Source organism: Silurus aristotelis, assembly GCF_946808225.1.
Source record: "Silurus aristotelis genome assembly, chromosome: 22".
NCBI lineage: Eukaryota > Metazoa > Chordata > Actinopteri > Siluriformes > Siluridae > Silurus > Silurus aristotelis.
Genome location: NC_139595.1, coordinates 7,520,028 through 7,541,089, shown reverse-complemented (window position 1 = coordinate 7,541,089; position 21,062 = coordinate 7,520,028). Strand labels below are relative to the sequence as shown.

At 37.8% G+C, this 21,062-nt stretch overlaps 1 protein-coding gene across 1 annotated transcript in view; it reads left to right on the top strand.

The window, feature by feature from the left end:
• The window catches only part of rorcb (RAR-related orphan receptor C b), a 28,564-nt gene extending 14,299 nt beyond the window's left edge, over positions 1-14,265 (top strand). Inside the window, exons 2-10 of the mRNA XM_083525882.1 lie at positions 1,122-1,207; positions 2,131-2,272; positions 2,616-3,062; positions 5,384-5,505; positions 6,861-6,993; positions 8,452-8,559; positions 9,721-9,831; positions 10,488-10,600; positions 11,176-14,265. Of these exons, the coding sequence (XP_083382008.1) occupies positions 1,122-1,207; positions 2,131-2,272; positions 2,616-3,062; positions 5,384-5,505; positions 6,861-6,993; positions 8,452-8,559; positions 9,721-9,831; positions 10,488-10,600; positions 11,176-11,337 (1,424 nt within the window). The 3' untranslated portion in view covers positions 11,338-14,265. The remainder of the gene's footprint in view (positions 1-1,121; positions 1,208-2,130; positions 2,273-2,615; positions 3,063-5,383; positions 5,506-6,860; positions 6,994-8,451; positions 8,560-9,720; positions 9,832-10,487; positions 10,601-11,175) is intronic.
• Positions 14,266-21,062: the final 6,797 nt, after the last annotated feature.

Below are 21,062 nucleotides of genomic sequence, written 5' to 3'. Positions count from 1 at the left end.
AAGGTAATGATGATGATCAGGTGATCAGGAATGTCTCTGTTCTCAGTCATGTTTCCATCGCTGACTCCCTCTGTCTCATCCACGTTATCCATACTTCTTGTTCCCTTCTGCCTTGCTTGTTGTTAGCTTCGTAGTCTAGCCTACATCTGTGGAGCGTGATAGCCAGGAAATGATACACCAACAGTAGGTTGAAAAAAATGCACGGAGACAGGAAATAGGTTGATGGGCTGAAAACGACGAGAAAATATTGACATTTAACCAAATAGATTAAAACTAAACTAACGAGCCTGTTTTGAAAATGTAAGAAGGAGAAAGTACAGATATTTGTGTCAAAAATGTAATGAGTGAAAGTAAAAACTTTCTGATACCAGAAAAATCTACCTGAGTACAGTAACGAAGTATTTGTACTTAGAAAATATTTAGTTTGTTTGTATTCGCATGAGCAGTATGGTTTTGTAATGGTTTTAAACAAATGCAGTGATCGATTCAATATGTATATAATGAGATTTTTTTTATTATATTTCCCTCTGTAACTTTTCAGTCTTCCAGGAAACAATACATTTCCAGTGTTATCCCCCACTCCTTTTTACGCTTGTATAGTTGGTTAGGGCTCTTTGGTCAAAGACACAAGTGTGAATGCATCGCAAGGCCCAGCTGTTCATAGCAGCATTTGAATGTGCTTTACAAAAACAGCTTCACAAAAACAGCCCTGTTAATGAGCTGCTATTACACAGCTAACCTTTGCTGCTTCACTCTCTACTGTTCATCAATAGATTACTGTCAGAAAATTGTGCAAAGACACCACCATGCATTGTGGCCTTTTGTTTTTGTCTAAAAGGTCTTCCGCCATTGTAGCAGCTTTAAAAATGTTTGTGTCTTTTTATATTTAAAAGCTACATCAGCAGTTCATGGCTCTCTTTTTCATGACCTTTTCATTTTGTTAAGCAAAATGGCCCAAATGCACAGTTAGAGTGGGTTTAGAGATGAAGCCATTATGTTGTACCATTAGAGGTCTCAAAAACAGTACCGGATTTATATAACTCATATTATTTATGTGTATTGTATGTGTGGCTTCTTGTGTGACTCTGATCCTGGTCTGTCTATTCATTATGTTTTTGCAGCTCAAATAGAGGTGATTCCGTGTAAGATCTGTGGAGATAAGTCCTCTGGGATCCATTATGGTGTCATCACCTGCGAAGGCTGCAAGGTAGAAATTATTTTCCATCTCATTTTGCACTTCCTTTGAGACCTATCATTTTCATGAATTTCAATTCACCGCCCACAGAACAGAAGCTTGTATAAGACAGGAAATATTATTTAGCACTCAAGCTAGGGCGTATTTTCTTGTGCAATCATAGAGCAAAGTATTATATTAGGAGTTTCTGCATACATATTTATCCACAGAAGTATCGACTTAGCCAAACATGTGTCAGCAGTGCACTGCATAAAATCGTTCGGATACAGAGAAGCAGCTTCAGGTAATGCTCACATAAAGCATTAGAATAGATAAAAAAAATTAGATTTTTGACTCGCATGATTGTTGTTGCAAGGAGGGCTGACTTGAGTTTTTCTATAACTTATGATCTCCTGGGAATCTCACATATAACAGTTTTTAAAGTTTATTCAAATGAAAAGAAATAACATCAAGTTCTGCAGGCAGTAACACCTTGTTTATGAGAGAGTTCAAAAGAGAATGGTTAGACTGGGTCGTACTGACACAAAGGCAAGACGAACTTGATGATAAACACTGAGAATAATATACAGAAAAAATAGGAAACAGCTCAGAATGCACAACAAATCAAGCCTTGAGGCAGATGAGCTACAACAGCAGAAGACTACATCAGGTTCCACTTTTGTCAGCCAAGAACTGAACGCTGAGGCTGCAGTAAACACCCAAACTGAAATCTATAGCTGATAGCCGATCCAGAGACCCTACCTGTCTTGTGCCAACAGTCCAGGCAGGAAAGTTCAGCATTAGTGTGGGCTTCATAATAAAGTGCTCAATGAGATTATATGTTTATATACTTCTAAATATTAACATATAAACAACGCAACATTCATAGCCTCATTCATAGCATAATGCATAGCGTCATGCATAGTCATAATGGTTCCCTTTTTTATTGTGTGCAGGGATTTTTCCGCCGCAGCCAGCAGAACAATGCTATGTACTCTTGCTCTCGGCAGAGGAACTGCCTGATCGATCGCACCAACCGCAACCGCTGCCAGCACTGTCGCCTACAGAAGTGTTTGGCACTCGGCATGAGCCGGGATGGTAAGACGTTGCCCTCGTCTTTCTCTTATACAGATGAAATTGAATTGAACAGAATTCTGTGCTTCCCACCAACTGGCAGCTGCACATCCTTTGGAAGTTTAGTCCTCTGGCACTTTAAGCTTAATTAAAGTAGTTTTTTTCTAAATTAACAAATTAACACCTGTCCATTTGATAAATACCTCTACTGTATGAAGTTGTAATCCAAAAGCTTTCATTCTTATTGTCTCTTTTCCCACTCTTGTATAGTTTAATGCTAATATCTGGAAGAATAACTTACAATAAATAGTTCCTTGCTATAGTTTTTGAATAAACCCATATTTAATTCAAGTATGTTGTCCCATAGCGGTGAAGTTTGGCCGCATGTCTAAAAAGCAGCGTGACAGCCTGTACGCGGAGGTACAGCGACACCAGCAGCTGGCGCGTGAGCCTGAGGAGGCATGTGTGGACGGTGGGCACAGCCACTCCTACAGTAGCACAGGCTCCAACACTACCCTCAGCGATCTAGACGACATTACAACACTGCCCGACGGCTTGCTTTTTGACTTGCCACTCACGCCAGGGGAAGCAGCGGAATACTGTGCTCTCGAGCTGTTAGAAGGCGAGGCCAGTAGTGGTACAGGAAGTGCAGTGAGCAGCAGCTCATCCAATCAGAGCTCTCCAGAGTCGAGTATACTGGATGTCATGGAAGCAGGCCGGGTGAAGCATGAATACCAGCTGCTGCCTGAGCCCGACCTGCTCACTCACACTCTGCTGGGGGCGCTATCAGATGAATGCTCTCTGCTTGATATAGGTGAGTGTTTGGCAAGTTTTTTGGTTTTATAGATTACAGATTCTCAGAAATGTCTTTAACAAGTACTACTCTGGTCCTGACCGATTTCCTGGGCTATGTCTACAATGCGGATAAATCTGAAGAATATAGAAATGATATATGAATTAAACATTCTTTTATAAAAATATTATAATACAATAATAACAATAATACATTTTCAGTTTTCCATAAACGTAAAGACAGCATTTTCGGTCCAGAGAAAACTGTGCTTTTCACAAACACTATCCAAACTGGATGAATTAGAAAATGTCTTTTTCACATTTTAGAGTGGACTGAGAAAATTACCATATATAGAATTAAACAAAATTCCTTTTTTTGTCATTATGGTCATGTGACAGATTCAAACTCAAAACAAACTGGATGATTTTGTAATAAAGTTTTGTTTGTTTTTTTAACTGCTGTCCAGTTTGATAGCATTGTTCAGGATTTCTGTCACGTTGCACAACCTCCAGATTAAAATAAAAATTATGGAACGTTCTCTTGCAATTAAATCAGTTCATCATCAAGGGATAAAAATATACAAACTTGAAGCCACATTTTAGGGTTTCAAGCATCATCAGAGGTTTTGGTGTGGATGAGCAAATTTTTTAAAATGTTGTAGACAGAGAGTGGTTTAAAACGAAAACAGAGATTGTATCCGAACTAATGTGGATGTAGCCCTTATTAGCAGGGACTGGGATGCAAACTGCATGTCATTTGGTTTAAAAGGTCAGCTATATTAAGTATAGTTGGGTTCACGCTGAAAGTAATTACTTCAAGACTAAAGCATGGGTGACATTTTTCAATGTCATTGAGAGTTTCTGAACAAGTTCCTGCATTTGAAATTCCTGTACATTTCAAATACACTATATTGCCAAAGGTTTGTGGACACTTGTCTTTAGTATGTTATGTGCTTTTTGAGCATTGCATTCCACATTTAGGCCCAATTTGCTCATATAAATCCACTAGATTTTGGAGAGTGCTTGTAAACATTTGTGTTCATTAGACACAAGGGTGCTAGTAAAGTCAGGAACTGATGTAGGTGAGGAGGCCTGGGGTGCAGTCAGCATTCCAATTCATCCCATAGGTGTTCAGTAGGGTTAAGATCAGAGCTCTATAGCAGGCCACTCAAGATCTTGGCCTCGAAACCATGTAAACCATATCTTCTTGGAGTTCGCCTTTGTGCACAGGGGCATTGTAATGCTACAAGTTTGGGTTTCAAAGTTCAAGTAAACGCGAAATTGTATTATACCGTATCCAAATACATCCCATACAATTGTGTGCCTCCAGCTTTGTGTTTACAGTTTGGAGAAGAACCAGATATGGCAGTAAAGGTCATGTGTCCCAATACGTTTGTCCATATAGTGTGTGCGTGTGTGTGTGTGCGTGTGTGCGTGCGTGTGTGCGTGCGTGCGTGCGTGCGTGTGAGAGAGTGTGTGTGTGTGTGTGTGTGTGTGTGTGTGTGTGTGTGTGTGTGTGTGTGTGTGTATATACAAATACAAATCACAAGCCCAAAACCTAGTGAAATTGGAGGTGATTATAACAGCAAATGGGAAATAAAGGTTGAATTGGATTAAAAAAAAAAAAAAAGCACATATGGGTCAGATATCTATATGTTTTGTCCATGTAATGTAATTTTCTGCAGTTCTTTGTTTGTCCAACATATAAAACAACTCAAAAAACTTTGGTCTAATACACAGTTACCTGTTATTGCCACAAAAAAAAAAGCAAAAATGGTTAAACAAAATAATTCAAGTCCAAGCTGATAGGTGCAACTTGCCTACTAACACTGGCTATCTATCTCACCTGTGGCTAGTCTTAGCTAGTTAAATTGCACACCAAAGTATAAAATAATGAAGCACACACACATTCGATATGTAAAAAGTTGAAAAACAAAAACACTTCTTTAATTAATTTTACCAGTTCAGTTGAAAAAAAACCCTCCATTAATTTTTTTTTTCTTCTTTATATTTACTTCCTCTCAGTTTCTCTTTTTCTCTTTTATTTTTTTGTACATATTTTACAAAAATGACAACCTCACATGACAACCTCACATTTAAAATTACTAATACAGGATTGTAATATGAACATAAACGTGAATGAACGCTCATGAACATTATAATTCAAAATGTTTTCTTTTATAGACATATACCAATACACTTCTAAAAGAAAAATCCCACAATTTTTTGTTTTGTTTTTAATAATAGCTACAGTTTCACAGTGTGTTCTTTAAAATAGATTTTATGTATATCATGCAAAATTGTGAAATGATGTAACACTAACGTATCGATCTTTGTGTGCAGAGCGGATCACTCAGAATGTGGTGAAGTCGCATTTAGAGACGTGTCAGTACAGCACAGAGGAGCTCAAGCGACTCACTTTTAACCTGTATACACCTGAGGAGACTCGCTCCTTCCAGCTCAAGGTACACACAACCGTCAGCCGTTATTCAGCTTGACAATAACACTGATTTCCTTTTTAGATGAATAGTCAAGCTAATTTACTAGATAAGTAATTCCATACATGAGACAGTAGTACAGTAATAATATTATGTCCTTATCTAAGCACAGTTTTCATTGACCTTTGACCCAGAAGTGATTATTATGGAGGCAGATTTATGTATAATCCCTGTATTAGCTAGGACTTAATCATAGGCCCAGTCTTGTGTACATGTAACACTCCTGTGGGCTTTCTTTTAGCTTTTCTTATTATGTTGCACTGACAAACTCTGACATGTTCTATGATAATTTTGGGTTTTCATATTTGATAATTGGTAGTGTCATAATGGGGTCAAAGGACGGACAGACAGATAATTACAATGTTTCTGCAAATTTGGTACTAAATTTGCTAACTAGAGTCACAAATCCTGGCACACTTTAGACAGACCATAATGACTGTTCCTCCATTTTTCATCCTGCAGCATCTTCTGTGCTCACTTCAGAGCAATCCAGTGTTTAGTGGATAGTGCGTCAGTAATAATGGTCCGTGGGGAAACACAGTGCTCTGTGTGTAGTTTAATGGACTAAATGAAGCATCTAGGCAAATAATAAGCCTTGATGATTTTTTTTGTATTGTATAGAATTGTATAGGATGTCTTTGGGTGAGGTAGCATTGCATTTTCTTTAGAACTTGGAGACCAGCACGACAATGCCCCAGTACGCAAACCCGGCTCAATAAAGATATGCTTTATATGGGGCATAGTGGAAGTGGTAGTTTGAGTGGTCTGCTATTGAGCTCTGACATGAACCCTATTGAACACTTTTGGGAGGAATTGGAACATTGACTGCACCCCAGAACTTTTTGCCAAGCATCAGTACCTTTAGTAATGCCCCCTGTGGTTAAATGAGCACACATCTCCACAAGCACACTAAGATCTAATGGAATATCTGCCCAGTAGATTGAAGGTTATTATTACAGCAAATGGGGCTGTAAGAATCTCACATGATTTCATTTGCAAATTAGTCTATGACATCATCCAGCAGCTTCTAGTGATTTTTTTTTTAAAAGAGCTTTAGGTTTACTTCCCCCAAAAGTGTCTATGCATGGATGTTTAAGTAGATGAACACATGTCTATGCAGGCTAGATAGAGATAAGTCTATACTTTGATGCTTTATATCTATTAATTATGCTTCGATTGACAATTTTTTAATCCTTATCACCAGACAAGCATTGACAAAGGCTTAATTTCCGGACGTGTGTGTGCTTGATCTTTGGAGTGCACACTCATGACCTGACACATTATTGATTGTCTGATTAACACATTGATCATTTCTTGTGCAGTCTGCTGAGTGGATGTGGCAGCAGTGCGCCGTGCACATCACCAACGCCATCCAGTATGTGGTGGAGTTTGCCAAGCGAATCAGCGGCTTCATGGACCTCTGCCAAAACGATCAGATTATCCTCCTTAAAGCAGGTCAGTGCTGTAAAACATGGCATGTTAAGCAGCCCTGGACTTCCATTACATACATGTACAGTTTGGAGAATTCAATTAAAATATATAAACTTGTTGATAAGTTGATAAGTATAAGACCTGGTAAGTTATATAAGCAAAGAAAGGAGGCTAATTAACACATTTAAAAATGAATTCGAAATTTACATAGAATATCAAACGTACGATAAATAATACGAATGTGACGTTGCTGTAGATAAATACACAACAACGTGATGATGTAATCATGACAGCTCATCCCGAGGTCTTTTAATCCTTCTTATACACACAGCACTTCAACATCGCTCAAAGTCAACAATTGTTTATTAATTAAAAGAGTGCGACATCATAGTTTTTATCTGTTTGTAGTTGCTTTAAAAGTTGAAGAAGTTGGTTCCTGCGATTGTTCACAGTATAGCGATAGTAGCCTCTGTTTTTAACTAATTTAAAGTAAATAAGGCAAAATAAAACCTGACACTGGAGACTCCTTAAATAAATGTGGGGGAAGTAGTAGTTCAGTGGTTAAGATAATTGTAAGTCACTTTATATAAAGTCATCTGCCAAAATGCTGTAAAGGTAAATGGACCTTGTGTTTTACTTGTCTGTTTAAATATTAAACCTGAATCTGTAGAATCCACTATAAAATCATTTATCCAATCAGAAGTGAGAATTCAGGAGCGCTGTGATATAAAGCACTGTCATCACCACATTGTCCAATCAGAAGTGAGAATTCAGGAGCGCTGTGATATAAAGCACGGTCATCACCACATTGTCCAATCAGAAGTGAGAATTCTGGAGCGCTGTGATATAAAGCACTGTCATCACCACATTGTCCAATCAGAAGTGAGAATTCAGGAGCGCTGTGATATAAAGCACTGTCATCACCACATTGTCCAATCAGAAGTGAGAATTCAGGAGCGCTGTGATATAAAGCACTGTCATCACCACATTGTCCAATCAGTAGTGAGAATTCAGGAGCGCTGTGATATAAAGCACATTAGTCAGCCCGTGGTAACATTCTTCACATAAGTTTGAAGAAATCCAAAGAGAGTTCTTTGTTTCGTTGTTACAACCCTTAAAAATGTTTTGTTTGCTAACATTTCTTCCTTTCTTGTTTTTTCTGTCTCCAACTTTCTATTTCTCTATATATAACTTTAAAATGAATAATGTTTTTTTTTACCCAATTCTATCTCACATTATAACACTTTACAAATATTTCCCTATTCTTTCTATTTGTGTATTTATTATACCTTTACATTAACTTCAAATATAAAATTAAATAAATACCAAAAATCTAAACTTCTCTGGAAAAAATCTTTATTATTATTATTTTTATTTTTTATTTGCCTGCTCTTTTGGCATGGTTGGAGCATGTCTCCTTCTTTTCCCTCTTTTCCTCTTCTCTATCTCTTTGGCTTTCTGTCTCAATGTGGACACTTGCAGGCTGCTTAGAGGTTCTGCTGATCCGCATGTGCCGCGCATACAACTCCACCAACAACACGATGTTTTTCGACGGCAAGTTTGCCAGCCCTCAGCTCTTTAAAGCGCTAGGTGAGTGTCTGCATTTGCGGGGAATCATAGGAGCTTGTTCTGTGTTTATTCATTCTAACTCCAGCAAATAGGTACTTGTGCTCTCATATTGATAGTATTTGATGTGATGTTAATGGTGTTAATCGAGCACTTCAGTATTTAACTACTTAATCCAGCTCCATTACCTCCATTGAAATTATATTGTTCCTATTAGTTTTATTCTTTAAAATTTATCCCAATGTGTGATCCAGAAAGCCAAAAAACCCCTCCCTGTATCAATATAAGGAAGAAACCTTGAGAAACCTCCTTACTACAGCTATTTTTTTTATATAACATCAGCAGGGTTTAATTGACTTAAGCTAATGTGTTTATGTTAACCTGCATTACCTATTGGTAGTCTTTCAAATTGCTCCACATTTGCATGAAGTTAAAGCTTTGTTGCCTTGCTGGACACACATGTCACTAATGCTTGCTGCCGATTGTGTCGCTCAGAAATCAAATCAATCACCGTTTTTTTTTCTTAAATAAATTTTTTTTGTCTATGGTGATCACATACCTTTAGTGTAGATAGAACAGCGCAGCGGTAATGTGGCTGTTGACGCTCAATAATGACTGGGTTCGATTCTCAGCGTGAGTGAGAATTTGGTTTTATTCACATTACATCATTTTTTATTTCTGAATGAAAATATGAGTGGTGATTGACTGCAAAAGTCATCACCGGACACCCTTTAGTGCAAAACCTTTCTTTTTCATGTGCTCAATGTTTCGATGTATCACACACCGATGTTTGGCCTTATTTTCTGAGGAAACTGGTTAAATTCATCATTTAATCACCAACAGTCACCTGCTGAGTATTTTGATATGTCACATGGTCATAATGCAGGATTTTTGCAGTTTCGCTCATGTGATGTCACATGACTTTAAGCAGCGTCTACTGTATATAATTCCCACTGAGATTTAATAGTGATGTATTAGTTTTAAAATGCTGTTGTGTGAGAGACAATATATGCTCTAAGTTGGAGCAATGCTAATGTGGGGACACTGTAGCCTTATAAACTGTAAGTTTTACGGTTATGTGTGTGGGCTGTTCTAATAATTTGGATTGTGTGTGTGTGTGTGTGTGTGTGTGTGTGTGTGTGTGTGTGTGTGTGTGTGTGTGTGTGTGTGTGTGTGTGTGTGTAGGCTGTGACGACCTAGTAAATGCCATCTTCGAGTTGGCCAAGAGTCTGTGTCGCCTGCAGCTGAGTGAGGAAGAGATGGCCCTGTTCAGTGCCGCCATCTTGCTATCACCTGGTAAGCTACAAACAAGTAATTAGGGATTTAACAAAATAGGAATAATACATGTGCACTATTATTCGGTTTGTGCTAAAAAATAAAAATCAAACGTCTCAATGGACAAACAAAATGTATAGCCAATGGGATGCACTTTTTTTTGTTACTGCCTAGTAAGAATTGCAGACAGATAAATTTAGATTTGTTTTTATTTTGGGGAAAAAAAACATAAAAATTCATAAAAACTAAAATATAAAACCTCTAGTTGAGATCAGTTATGAATTAAAGTGATGTAGCTGAGGTTGATGAACTGTCAGAGCCTAAATTCTCAGTGACAGCACAGTAAAATATAAGCACTGTCATAAATGTAAGACATTTTTACATCTTGTTGGTAGGGGTTATTAAAATAAAAATAGCATATTTTGGTTTGGGTAAATTTTTATTAGGTATTAAACGTACTGTATTACTGCATCATGTTTTCAATATGTAATAACAAAATCAAAACGCAAAAGCAAAATACACATACACCGTGCATTCCTGCAACTTTCTCACCTTCATCTCTCTTTCTCCTTATTTCTTTTTCTCCTCTCTCTCTCTTTCTCTCTCTCTCTCTCTCTCTCTCTCTCTCTCTCTCTCTCTCTCTCTCTCTCTCTCTCTCTCTTTTTTTTTTTTTTAAGATCGCCCATGGTTAACAGAGAGTCAGCAGGTGCAAAAGCTGCAGGAGAAGGTTTATTTGGCCCTGCAGCACAGCCTGCACATGGGAGGAGGCGGTCAAGAGAAACTGGACAAGGTTAATTAATAATTTCAAAAAAATTATGTTAATAAAATTAATTTTCTGTCTTGGTAAATTCATGATGTTTTATAATAAAAATGTGGGAAATTTATCGGTTTTACTGCAAGAACAAGAGTTTGTTATTTACAGTGTACAGATTATTGTTTGGTAGAAAAACTGCAGCAGCAGAAAATTCAATGGTAATTGAAATTGAATTGGTTGATTGTAATATATGGTGGTAATGATCAGCATTTGTGATCACTTTGGGAAAGAAATGTGGGTTGTTTCTAAATATCTTTGCCGAGTTTGGAATGTAAAGCGGTTCATTTGCTAGGAATGTTATGTAACTTTTTGTTAAGCAGGTTACTTTAGGGAAATACCAGTGGGAATAAAAGTGCTTGTACACGTAAAGAAGTTAGAGTTGAATTAGCATTGTGCCAGTGTCGAGGTTTACACCCGGTGTCGTGCAGTTTTTCACTAGCACCCCCTGCTGGACATAAATATCTATGAGACCCTGTTAATGAAAACTCTTTATCGAATCATGTCTTTGATCAAAATATTTCATAAGCATTTTTCTATTTTCTCTTTTGTAGATGGCATCCAAGCTGCCACAGATGAAGTCAATCTGTAACCTACACATCGACAAGCTGGAGTTTTTTCGGCTAGTTCACCCTGAAACGGCCTACAGCTTCCCTCCTCTTTACAGGGAAGTGTTTGGTAGTGAGATCAACTTCCCGGACTCCACTGACAGTTAAAGGAGAAGAAAAAGAGAGAGAGAAAGAAAGGGGGGTATAGATGTTGCGGAAGAGGAAGAGATAGCTGACTGGTGCAGAAAAAAAAGATGTGTGAAAGAGAGGAGGAATTTAAAGAGCAGTGGAGGCCTGAGGTGTGAAAACTTTAGTGTAAAAAAGAAATCGAAACCTGAAAAAAAAAAAACCCTCTTAGCAGTCCAGACAATCAGGCGTTTTAAGTTCTTAGTATGCTTGTGTACAAAGAGTACCACAAATTACTCCTCTCTACACACATGACACACTCCTTTAAAAAAAAAGGACATTAGTATGACACCTAAAAGCACTTTTGTATTACTTAGGAATATCTACTACGGCAGAGGTTCATAATCCCGTTCTCAGGGATCCTCTGGCAGTTTTTAGTTCTAATTCTTTTCCCAATGTCTCCAGATTATTGTGATCACCCAGCTCAGGTGTGGTAACATCTGGAACAAAAACAAAGTTCTTTCCCCCCTTTAAGCAAAACTCTGTGAAGTATGTATGTGAATTATGAATGTATGTCCCTAGAACAGCACTTGCCATTTGACCGAATGTACATACTGCACTTTGGTTCGCAGAAACGCGTTACCAGAACCCAGGTCGGTTACACGTGATGTGACAATCGAGAATGGTTATTAAAAACCAGTCGGTGCAAAGATGTTCAGTAGTGTAAAAGGACCAACCTCCAATATTAACTCATGCGTGTGCTGGTAGGGCTGGGCGATATGATGATATAAGTTTGATATCATGATGAATTCTGTCTGATTATGGCGTTCTGAATATCAGAACTGTAAGGTACAAAAGCATTTAATTTTCTATGTAAACCTTCTTTTTCTAGTCGCACACATCCTTTGAGAGTTTGGTTACGAGTGTGTCAGGATGCGATGCACTGTCAGTTAAATAAATTTTTACATTCAAATTATTCAAATTTAGTAGACTATTCATCATAAATGACTGCTTACTGTATATCACATGAGCTGTAATAATGAAAAATGAAGCTCACACTCTGACTGGAAATGTTACTACCTCTCTATTGCAAACCTGTTGGAGTTGTGTGCTGGATTTCTCACATTAACATGCTGGCATACTAACTTTAGGCTGGTACTGTATCTTTGATTTGACCCAAGCTGAAAAAAAAACCTAATGATAATTGGTAAATTCATATTTAATTGTGGCAACACATCTAGGGCTACAGAGAACTGCTTAATTCTGAGAGGATATACGCTGCTACAAGTCACACAATTGCCCTCGTCATTATATTGATCGTGATTTTTATATAATCATTATAGTAATCATGTTTTTACAATGACGAGCATATGAATCAACTCAGAATGAAAACCTAAAGCAGATGTACACACACTGCCTGTTTTTGCTGCATCGAAAATGTATCGCATCATGACACTATCGTATTCGATTGTTTTCATTAGAAGGCTGTGTATAGCACCATCTAGCACTTCTAAATACACTGTATAGACTAAGGTTTTGGAACACTTGACTTTTCCAGCCATAATTAGTTTGTTCCCCATACTGTTACCACAAATGTTAGAGGCACACAGTTGTATAGGATGTCTTTGAATGGCATCGTGTTGAAGTTTCCATTCATTTGAACTAGGAAACACTAGGACTAGGACAAACCTGTTCTAGAATGACAATGTGCCCGAAGCCAGCTCCGTGAAGATATAGTTTACACGGGCTGCGGTAGAAGAACTTGAATGGCCTGCTATAGAGTTCTGACCTCAAACCTCCTGAACACCTTTGGGATAAATTGGAACACTGACTGCACCCTAGGGCTCCTCACTTCACATCAAGGAATTTACTTTACTAACCTTTATTTGTGGCTGAATGACCACAAATCTCCACAAGCACACTCAAAATTCAAACAGAAAACATTCTTAGAAGAGCGGCGATTATCATAACAGCACATGCAGATTAAATGTGGAATGGGATGTTCAAAAAGCAAATACGAATCTTTGGTCAGGTGTCCAAAAACTTTTGTCCATATTGTGTATCGTGATACGGCTAAAGCATCATACATTTGCCAAATCGCCCAACCCTGCAAGCTGGCATAGAGTCTAGTGTGCAATAACAAAAACAAAAAAGTAGCACATCTGGAAAAGAAGGCTTGTACAAGCTCACACTTCCTCAGGCACTAGTGTTCAGACAGTATTTTGGTGCTTCTCTTAAGTTAACTTTTTGTGTTTATTATATTAAATGCAATGAGAAACCTCAGTAAAAGTCCCTCTTTCTTTGTAAACGGCACTTAAAAATAGTGTGAGGATTCTTAGGTTTCTTTTCAATTTCTGCATTTGTTTATAGATATTTAGGGATCTGTATAAATAGATATATACTGTATATGTATATGAGCTGAGAGACATGAGGGGCAAGAGGAAGTAAGATGAATAGAGAAGAGAGCTTTAAAGAAACAGCAGAGCCTGGATTTGGGTATCCCTTTTTGGCCAGGATCAATTAACTGAAGACAGGAAGTAAACGGTGCAAACAAGGAACTTTCTTTTTGAAAAATGTTACAGTTGTAATCAGATATTCCACGTACTTTCCGAATATTTTGACCGCCTCGCGTCATGAACTGCTTCACAACACTCGACAAGAAAGGACTCTTATTACAAGCTCTTACGATGACACTCCGGAACATGTGTTTTTTTCTGAGCCTACAGTGCAAAAGGACATGTTCAGGGACCTGCAGGACATTCGAGAATCCTTTCTCATGGCTGATGGTCTGACGAGTATCTGAATGGATTGTTTTGAGTGCGGATGCGTAAACTATTACTGATGAAAAGATGACTGTCAGTGTATGACACACACACGTCCACATTCATGCACAAACATACAGGGCCAGGCCAAGGTCAGGTCATGTTCAGATTTGTTCGCTGTATTATTTTGTAAATTGTGTCTCTCTTTGACCCACTTCCTGTTTCTCCGCACCTCTCTTCCTGTTTATCCACTTCAGCATGCTGAAAGACAAAGCAGAGTTTTTAGCATTCCCCCTGAGCAAGGGATTAGTGTCGTCTTCACCTTTCAAAAACACTTAAATAATTCTTAGATACTACTTAAAAAAAAAATGGTTATGTTCAAAATTCCACATTTATCTACAAGCATCCTTCGCTGAGGAAATATATCAAGGGGGGGTATCGATTTAAATGGAAGAGGTGGGGACAACTCGGTGTGTGTCATGCTAAATAAACGTGTTTATTGTTTGTAATTAATGAACTAAATTTTGGCATATAGGAGTTGAATCGAGTCCTGCTCTACCTCCTAGATCCGAGGTGCCCAAACCAAACTTTCCACTATGAAGGGTCAAAAATCAAACTTAAATAAGGGCCTTGGGCCAAAAATAAATGCATCATACATCATACCAAATTTTGAATTTATGCTTTAATAATATTTAATAAATAAATAAATGAACAGAAAATGTTACTCTGCAATCTGCTTCACTAATGCAGTTTAATTCTAATAGTTCTGGTTCAGTAAAATTATATGTATAAGAGACTATAGAGATTAATGTCTAATACATATATTTAGTGACATTAATGGCATTTTTTCCCCCTTTATTTGCCCTACTCATATATGGCAAGCTGGTTTGGGTATCTCTGTCCTAGATCTTGGTCTTTGCAAATCCTGAGCAGTCTAAAGCATACAAGAAGTCTTTACCTACTGAAAAATGAATGAGTCATTGACACTAACTAGGGTTTACACAGTAACTAGAGCTTTAAGCTAGGGTATGAAGTTTATATTTATATATATATATATATATATATATATATATATATATATATATATATATATATATATATATATATATATATATATATAAAATTATCATTATAATTTTTGGTTTGTGTTATGTCATCATTTTTTAAGTTACATGTGCATCCCAAAGCAGACTCATCTCTCTCCATGTTCTTAGGTTGCTCTGGTTATTGAACGCAAGAGAGAAAAAATATTTTGTTTTCCATCTACAAAAACAAGCATTTTATAGAAATCACTCAGGGAGCTAGCTGGTCTCTGTTTTTAACCAGTGTCCTAGCTTTGGCAACTGGTCACAAAATACACACACATACACACTTATGCACATACAGTATCTTACAACAGTGAGTACACCCCTTATATTTCAGCACTCTGTTTTAGAGTATTCACTGTACAGCTTGTATAGCAGTACAGAAAATAACTTAAAATACAGACATTATTGTCAAAATAACTGGTAACAAAAGTGGGTCCATCCTTAGTGATAACAACTGTATGTCGCTTAACCATGCAAAGGCACATGTCCCATTCATCATGTTCATATTTTTTGTCTGCTTGACAGGACCATAGAAATTTGTATATCTTGTATTAGCAGTTAATATTTGGTGCTTTGAGTACAATTCTCTCATACTGAACACTGGATGTTCAACATGGAACCTCATGGCAAAGAACTATTTGAAACATGGATTCCAACATGTACTGTGACATTCTAAAGCAGAACTTGATTCCCTGCCTTCAGAAACTGGACTGAACTGCAATTTTTCAACATGATAATGACCACAGGCACAGCTGTGGGGCATCCTGAAGCGCAAGGTGGAAAAGCACCATGCGTCTAACAGCCAACAGCTCTGTGATGTCATTATGAAGGAGTGGAAGAGGATCCCAGTAACAATCTGTGCAGCTCTGGTGAATTCCATACCCAGGAGGATTAAGGCAGTGCTAGATAACAATGGTGCTCGCACAAAATATTGACATGGTTACTTAGGGTGTACTCATTTATATTGCCAGTTATTTAGACAATAATGGCTGTATGTTTTTAGAGGACAGTAAATCTGTACTGCTATACAAGGTGCACATCTCAAATATATCCAATTTTCAATTCTATAGAATTGTCCCTTGAGAATATATAATAAAATGGTTGCTGAAATGTAAGGGTTGTACTCACATTTGTAAGATACTGTATATAAAGTCACCCCACTTTTTTGCACCGAACAAGGGACTAGAATCCTCAATCACTGTGTCCTGTAGCTATATATATTATTATACAGTATATTTTTTGTGAATGTGAAGCACAAAGTGTCAGAGACCTTTCCTCTTTCTTCTAATGTTAAACGATATGATTTTTCAGTCGGAATTATATTAGGTTTAGTCTATAAACTAGTTTTTTGTAAAAAAATGAAGATAAATACATTTTATTGATTGATGTATGTTTTTTTTTTTTTTATGTGAGCTAGTTTGTTTGGACTGTAGCTGTTTTGTCCATTTATAATTGTGTGTCCACCAAACCTGTCTTGTTTGTTTCATGGTCTGTTTCAACACAATAGAAATGGCTATATTCCTTTTTGTTCCTGTCACATCTATTGGATGTTTTGTAACAAAAAGGTTAAAATCTCATAACAACTTAACCTGTTGTAACACCATATAAAAAAAATTACGTGCTTTAAGGAATGTACTAAAGTGTTTTTTCTACTACTGATGAGTTTCAATTGGGAAAAAAAATAAAAAAAACTTTTGGGGCTGATACACATTTTTTGATGTGCATAATCATTATTTATTTCCAAATAATACTTTTCAATAACTAAAACATCACAGAAATGTGTATGGAAAGCTAAATTTGCATAATGCATTATAGCTTAGTCTGCTGGGTTTTCGTATGCAAATAGGAAAAAAAAAAAGCAAGTTCAACAGTTGCATAACAGTAACCATAGCAGTTATTTAAAGATCTGAAATAAATCTTACAAAATTATTTCCTTAAAAAATAGATTAAATTGTATGTGAGACTTCTAATTTTTTTTTAGCTAAGGGTTGTCACACAACATATTCAGAGTAATTTAACTCATAATTAATCGCAACTTAATTGTAAATTTTTTTCTGTTCTAAATGTATCTTAAATTAATACTTTTCAAGTTTTTAATACTCTAATCCAGTGGTTCCCAACCCAGGGGTCTTGACCCCCACTAAGAGTCGCTAATACATTTTTTTAAGGGGTCACCAATGGCACTCTTGATATTTTATTTATTTTATTTATTACTTTATATTATATTTTAAGTGAAATAATTCATTTTGTTTGATATTTACTTGAACAGATCAAAATGTGCTGCTGTTATTTGTTCATCAGATTTAGGAAAAAAAAACGTAAGCAAAGAAACGTGGCAATGGTCACGACAAGGAGAAAAAACATAAAAAGAACGGCTCAGTAAGCAAGGAAGCTGCAATATTTTGCATGGCTACTAGCATTAGCGTGAGCCTGTGAGTTTGGAAGATCAGTGATGAAATCCACTGCAATGTGTGCCAGGGTCAATGTGGTACGGGAAGAAGTTCCAGCATCCCGTAGGGGAGCTGATGTGGGGTTCTTACTTGGGCTCATACCATGCAACCCCCAGTGAACTGTTTAATATTGTTAATCAGTGATGGCCACCAGAATGCATGCTGGACAAGTTTGGTAATGCTCTGGTGCTAAAGGAAGTGTGGACCCACTCCATGACTCTGGGTCATAGATTGGTGGGAACATACTGTGTTTGGTGGCCCCCCTGGTGTGATTGGCTTGTTGGCTTGGGCTCGCTGTATATCCTCCATTATGTCCCACCGAACTGGATGATGACTATATGATGATGGACGGTAATAGGACAGGTTCTGGCATAAGGGGTTTGTCTGTGGGATCATGGCAGCGTGGGAGGGCGTCAGCTTTGCTGTTCTGGGGGCCTGGTTAGTAGGTGACAGTGAAATGAAACCGCTTAAAAAACAGAGCTCATATGGCCTGACGGGGGTTTAAGCGCATGGCATACCTCATGTATTATAGGTAATGGTGGTCAGTGATGACTTGAAACGGGTGGTGTGCTCCATCCAGTCAGTGTCTCCATGCTTTCTTTTTGAACAGTTGTTCCCAGTTGCCCACTTCATAATTATTTCAGATGTGGTTAGCTTTCTTGGAAATTAGGTATAGGGGAAGAGCTTGCACAGGTAGCCATGACGCTGGGAGAGTAACCCCCTATCCCACAACTGGAGGTGTCCACTTCTACAACAATGGGAATATTGTCATAGGATCTGGGCATCCCTGGACTACTGGATTTTCTTGGGGTTTCCTTGTAGCAAGACAGTTAGTGGGAAGACAATCGAACTATAGTTTTTTAAGAAGTGATGGTAAAAGTTAGCAAACCCAATCCTTTGTAATCCTTGATGGTTGACGGTGTAGGCCATGATGTCACTGTGTTCATCATTTGAGTATCCATCTCCATCCATCTGATGGCTAATTACATACCCCAGCAAGATAGTGGAGTCCTGGTGAAATTTACACTCTGCTTCGACAACTAATTGGTGTTGTCATAGGCGGAGTAGTATCGTGCGCACATGCTGTATATGAACGTTATGGGTCTTAGAATATATCAGGATATTGTCTATGGACACGTTAATAAGGGTAGCAAGGGCAGATGGTACCAAAGAGAGCAGGTAGGGGTAGCGTATTAATAACGTAATAACGTTCAGGCCCCTGTAATCGATACAGAGTCTTAGTCTTCCGTTTTTTGTCTCCACAAAGAAGAATCTGGCTGCTGCTGGGGAGGTGCAGATAAACCCGGCTGTGAGTGTCTCCTCTACATTTTCCTCCATAGCCTTGGTTTCTGGTGTTAAAAGGGGATACAGCAGGCACCTTGGTGGATACACATTGAGAAACAGTTCTATGGTGCAGTCCCATGGTTCCTGTGCAGGTAGTACTGTGGGGGTCGTACTTCTTTTTAAAAACCTCCTTTAGGTCACGGTATTCCTTTTATTTAGTATTAACTTTTACTGAATGTGGCCCCGGAGGATAGATTAAGTTTATTTGTTCATACATGTTTCTAGGCATGATCCAAAATGCAGCGGCATGACTTGTGTTCAATCAGCCCAAGTTTTCCCACACCACCCCACTGCGGCGCTCCCTTCACTGGCTTCCAGTAGCTGCACGTATCAGATTCAAAACACTGATGCTTGCCTACAAGGCCAAAAATGGACCAGCACCATCTTACCTCAGTGACCTCATCACATCTCGCACTGCACCACGCTGTCTGAGATCCTCCAGCACTGCTCGACTGGTACCACCTTCTCTCATAATGAGAGGTAAGTACACTTCAAGGCTCTTCTCTGTTCTGGCACCGAGGTGGTGGAATGAACTTCCCCTAGATGTCCGTACAGCAGAGTCCCTGATTATCTTTAAGCGACGACTGAAGACCTACCTCTTCCTGAAATACCTAAATTAGCACTTTCCAAGTTTGTTGAATTCGAGTTATATTCATATTAAGTTTGTAATCTATCGTACCAGTGTAGATTCATTCATTACTAGAGATTTAAAGCACTTTTGTACGTCGCTCTGGATAAATGCCGCAAATGTAAATGTAAATGTAGGCAGTTTGAATACCATTGACTTAGCTCTTTGTGTTGCCAAGAAATCATTGGTGTGTGGATTTGGGGCCATGGAAATCCTAAAATGATGGGGTTAGCCAGGTAAGAGATGACATATTTGTAAAGGATTATGATAGATCTATATTTTAAAGATTATATATGACAGATTTTTTCTACATGGAATAGTCCCACTTGAAGAGTTATTGGAACAGTTCGGTTGGTAATGTAGCTGCCCCCAATCGGTCGATTATCCACCGTGGTGATTCTTAGAGGTGTGACTCATGGGATGGTGGGAAACTTGAGCTGTTTGATTACTTGGTAGTAGTTGAGATTTATGGTGGCCCCCCAAATCTTTGAGGACTAAGAAGGGTTAAGTTCCATTAGCAGTGCAACCAAAGCCAAAAGTACACAATGAACAAAAGACGTAGTTATAGAAACGTAGCAATCATCATAGCACAGAGAAAAAATCTATAACAAGCCAGCTCAGTAAGCAAGAAAACTGTAATTCTTCACATAGCTACTTGCGTTTACATTGTTTATAAAGGCTAATAACGGAAGTGTCCCTTTTCCCAGAAGTCTCCAAAATTTGGGTGACATCTCCCTCTGGAGTGGCAGCAGTGGTATTGCAGCCGGAGTTGTTGCAGATGCTTTATGCAAAAGCAATTTATTATTGGTGAAAAAACTCAATGTAGAGCATGAGAACAAATTATTCTTGTGAATGTTTAAAAGTAATTTGGATGTGTGCATCAGTGCAGATCTTGGTGCTTGATTTGAGACTTTGGTAAAACAGGCATCAGGAATTTATTTATTTATTTATTTTATATCTGAGTAAAGAAAAGACATTGTGAGAGATTTGTTGCTTTAACAGCTTTAATTTCACCTCTTTTATATATTTCTTTTTTTCTATTTTTTTTTTTTTTTTGATAAAAATGGTCTAACTGAAATGCACGCTGCAATAATCTGGTGCTAATAAAATTAATGCAGTTAAAATGAATTTGCGTAATGAATGCGTTCATTTTGACAGCCCATATATATATATATATATATATATATATATATATATATATATATATATATATATATATATATTCAGGGAAAGGACATTGTGAGATTGGACTCTTACAAATACCTGGGTGTTCATCTGAACAGCAAACTGGACTGGACAGACAATACTGGGGCAATTTATAAGAAAGGACAGAGCAGACTCTTTCTGCTGAGGAGACATAGGTCTTTTGGAGTGCATTTCCACTGCAGACAGGAAGAGACTAGACAAGCTAATCAGGAAGGCTCTGAGGATTCCTCTGGACACTGCACAGGAGGTGGGAGAAAGTAGGATGGTAGCAAAACTATCATCATTGCTG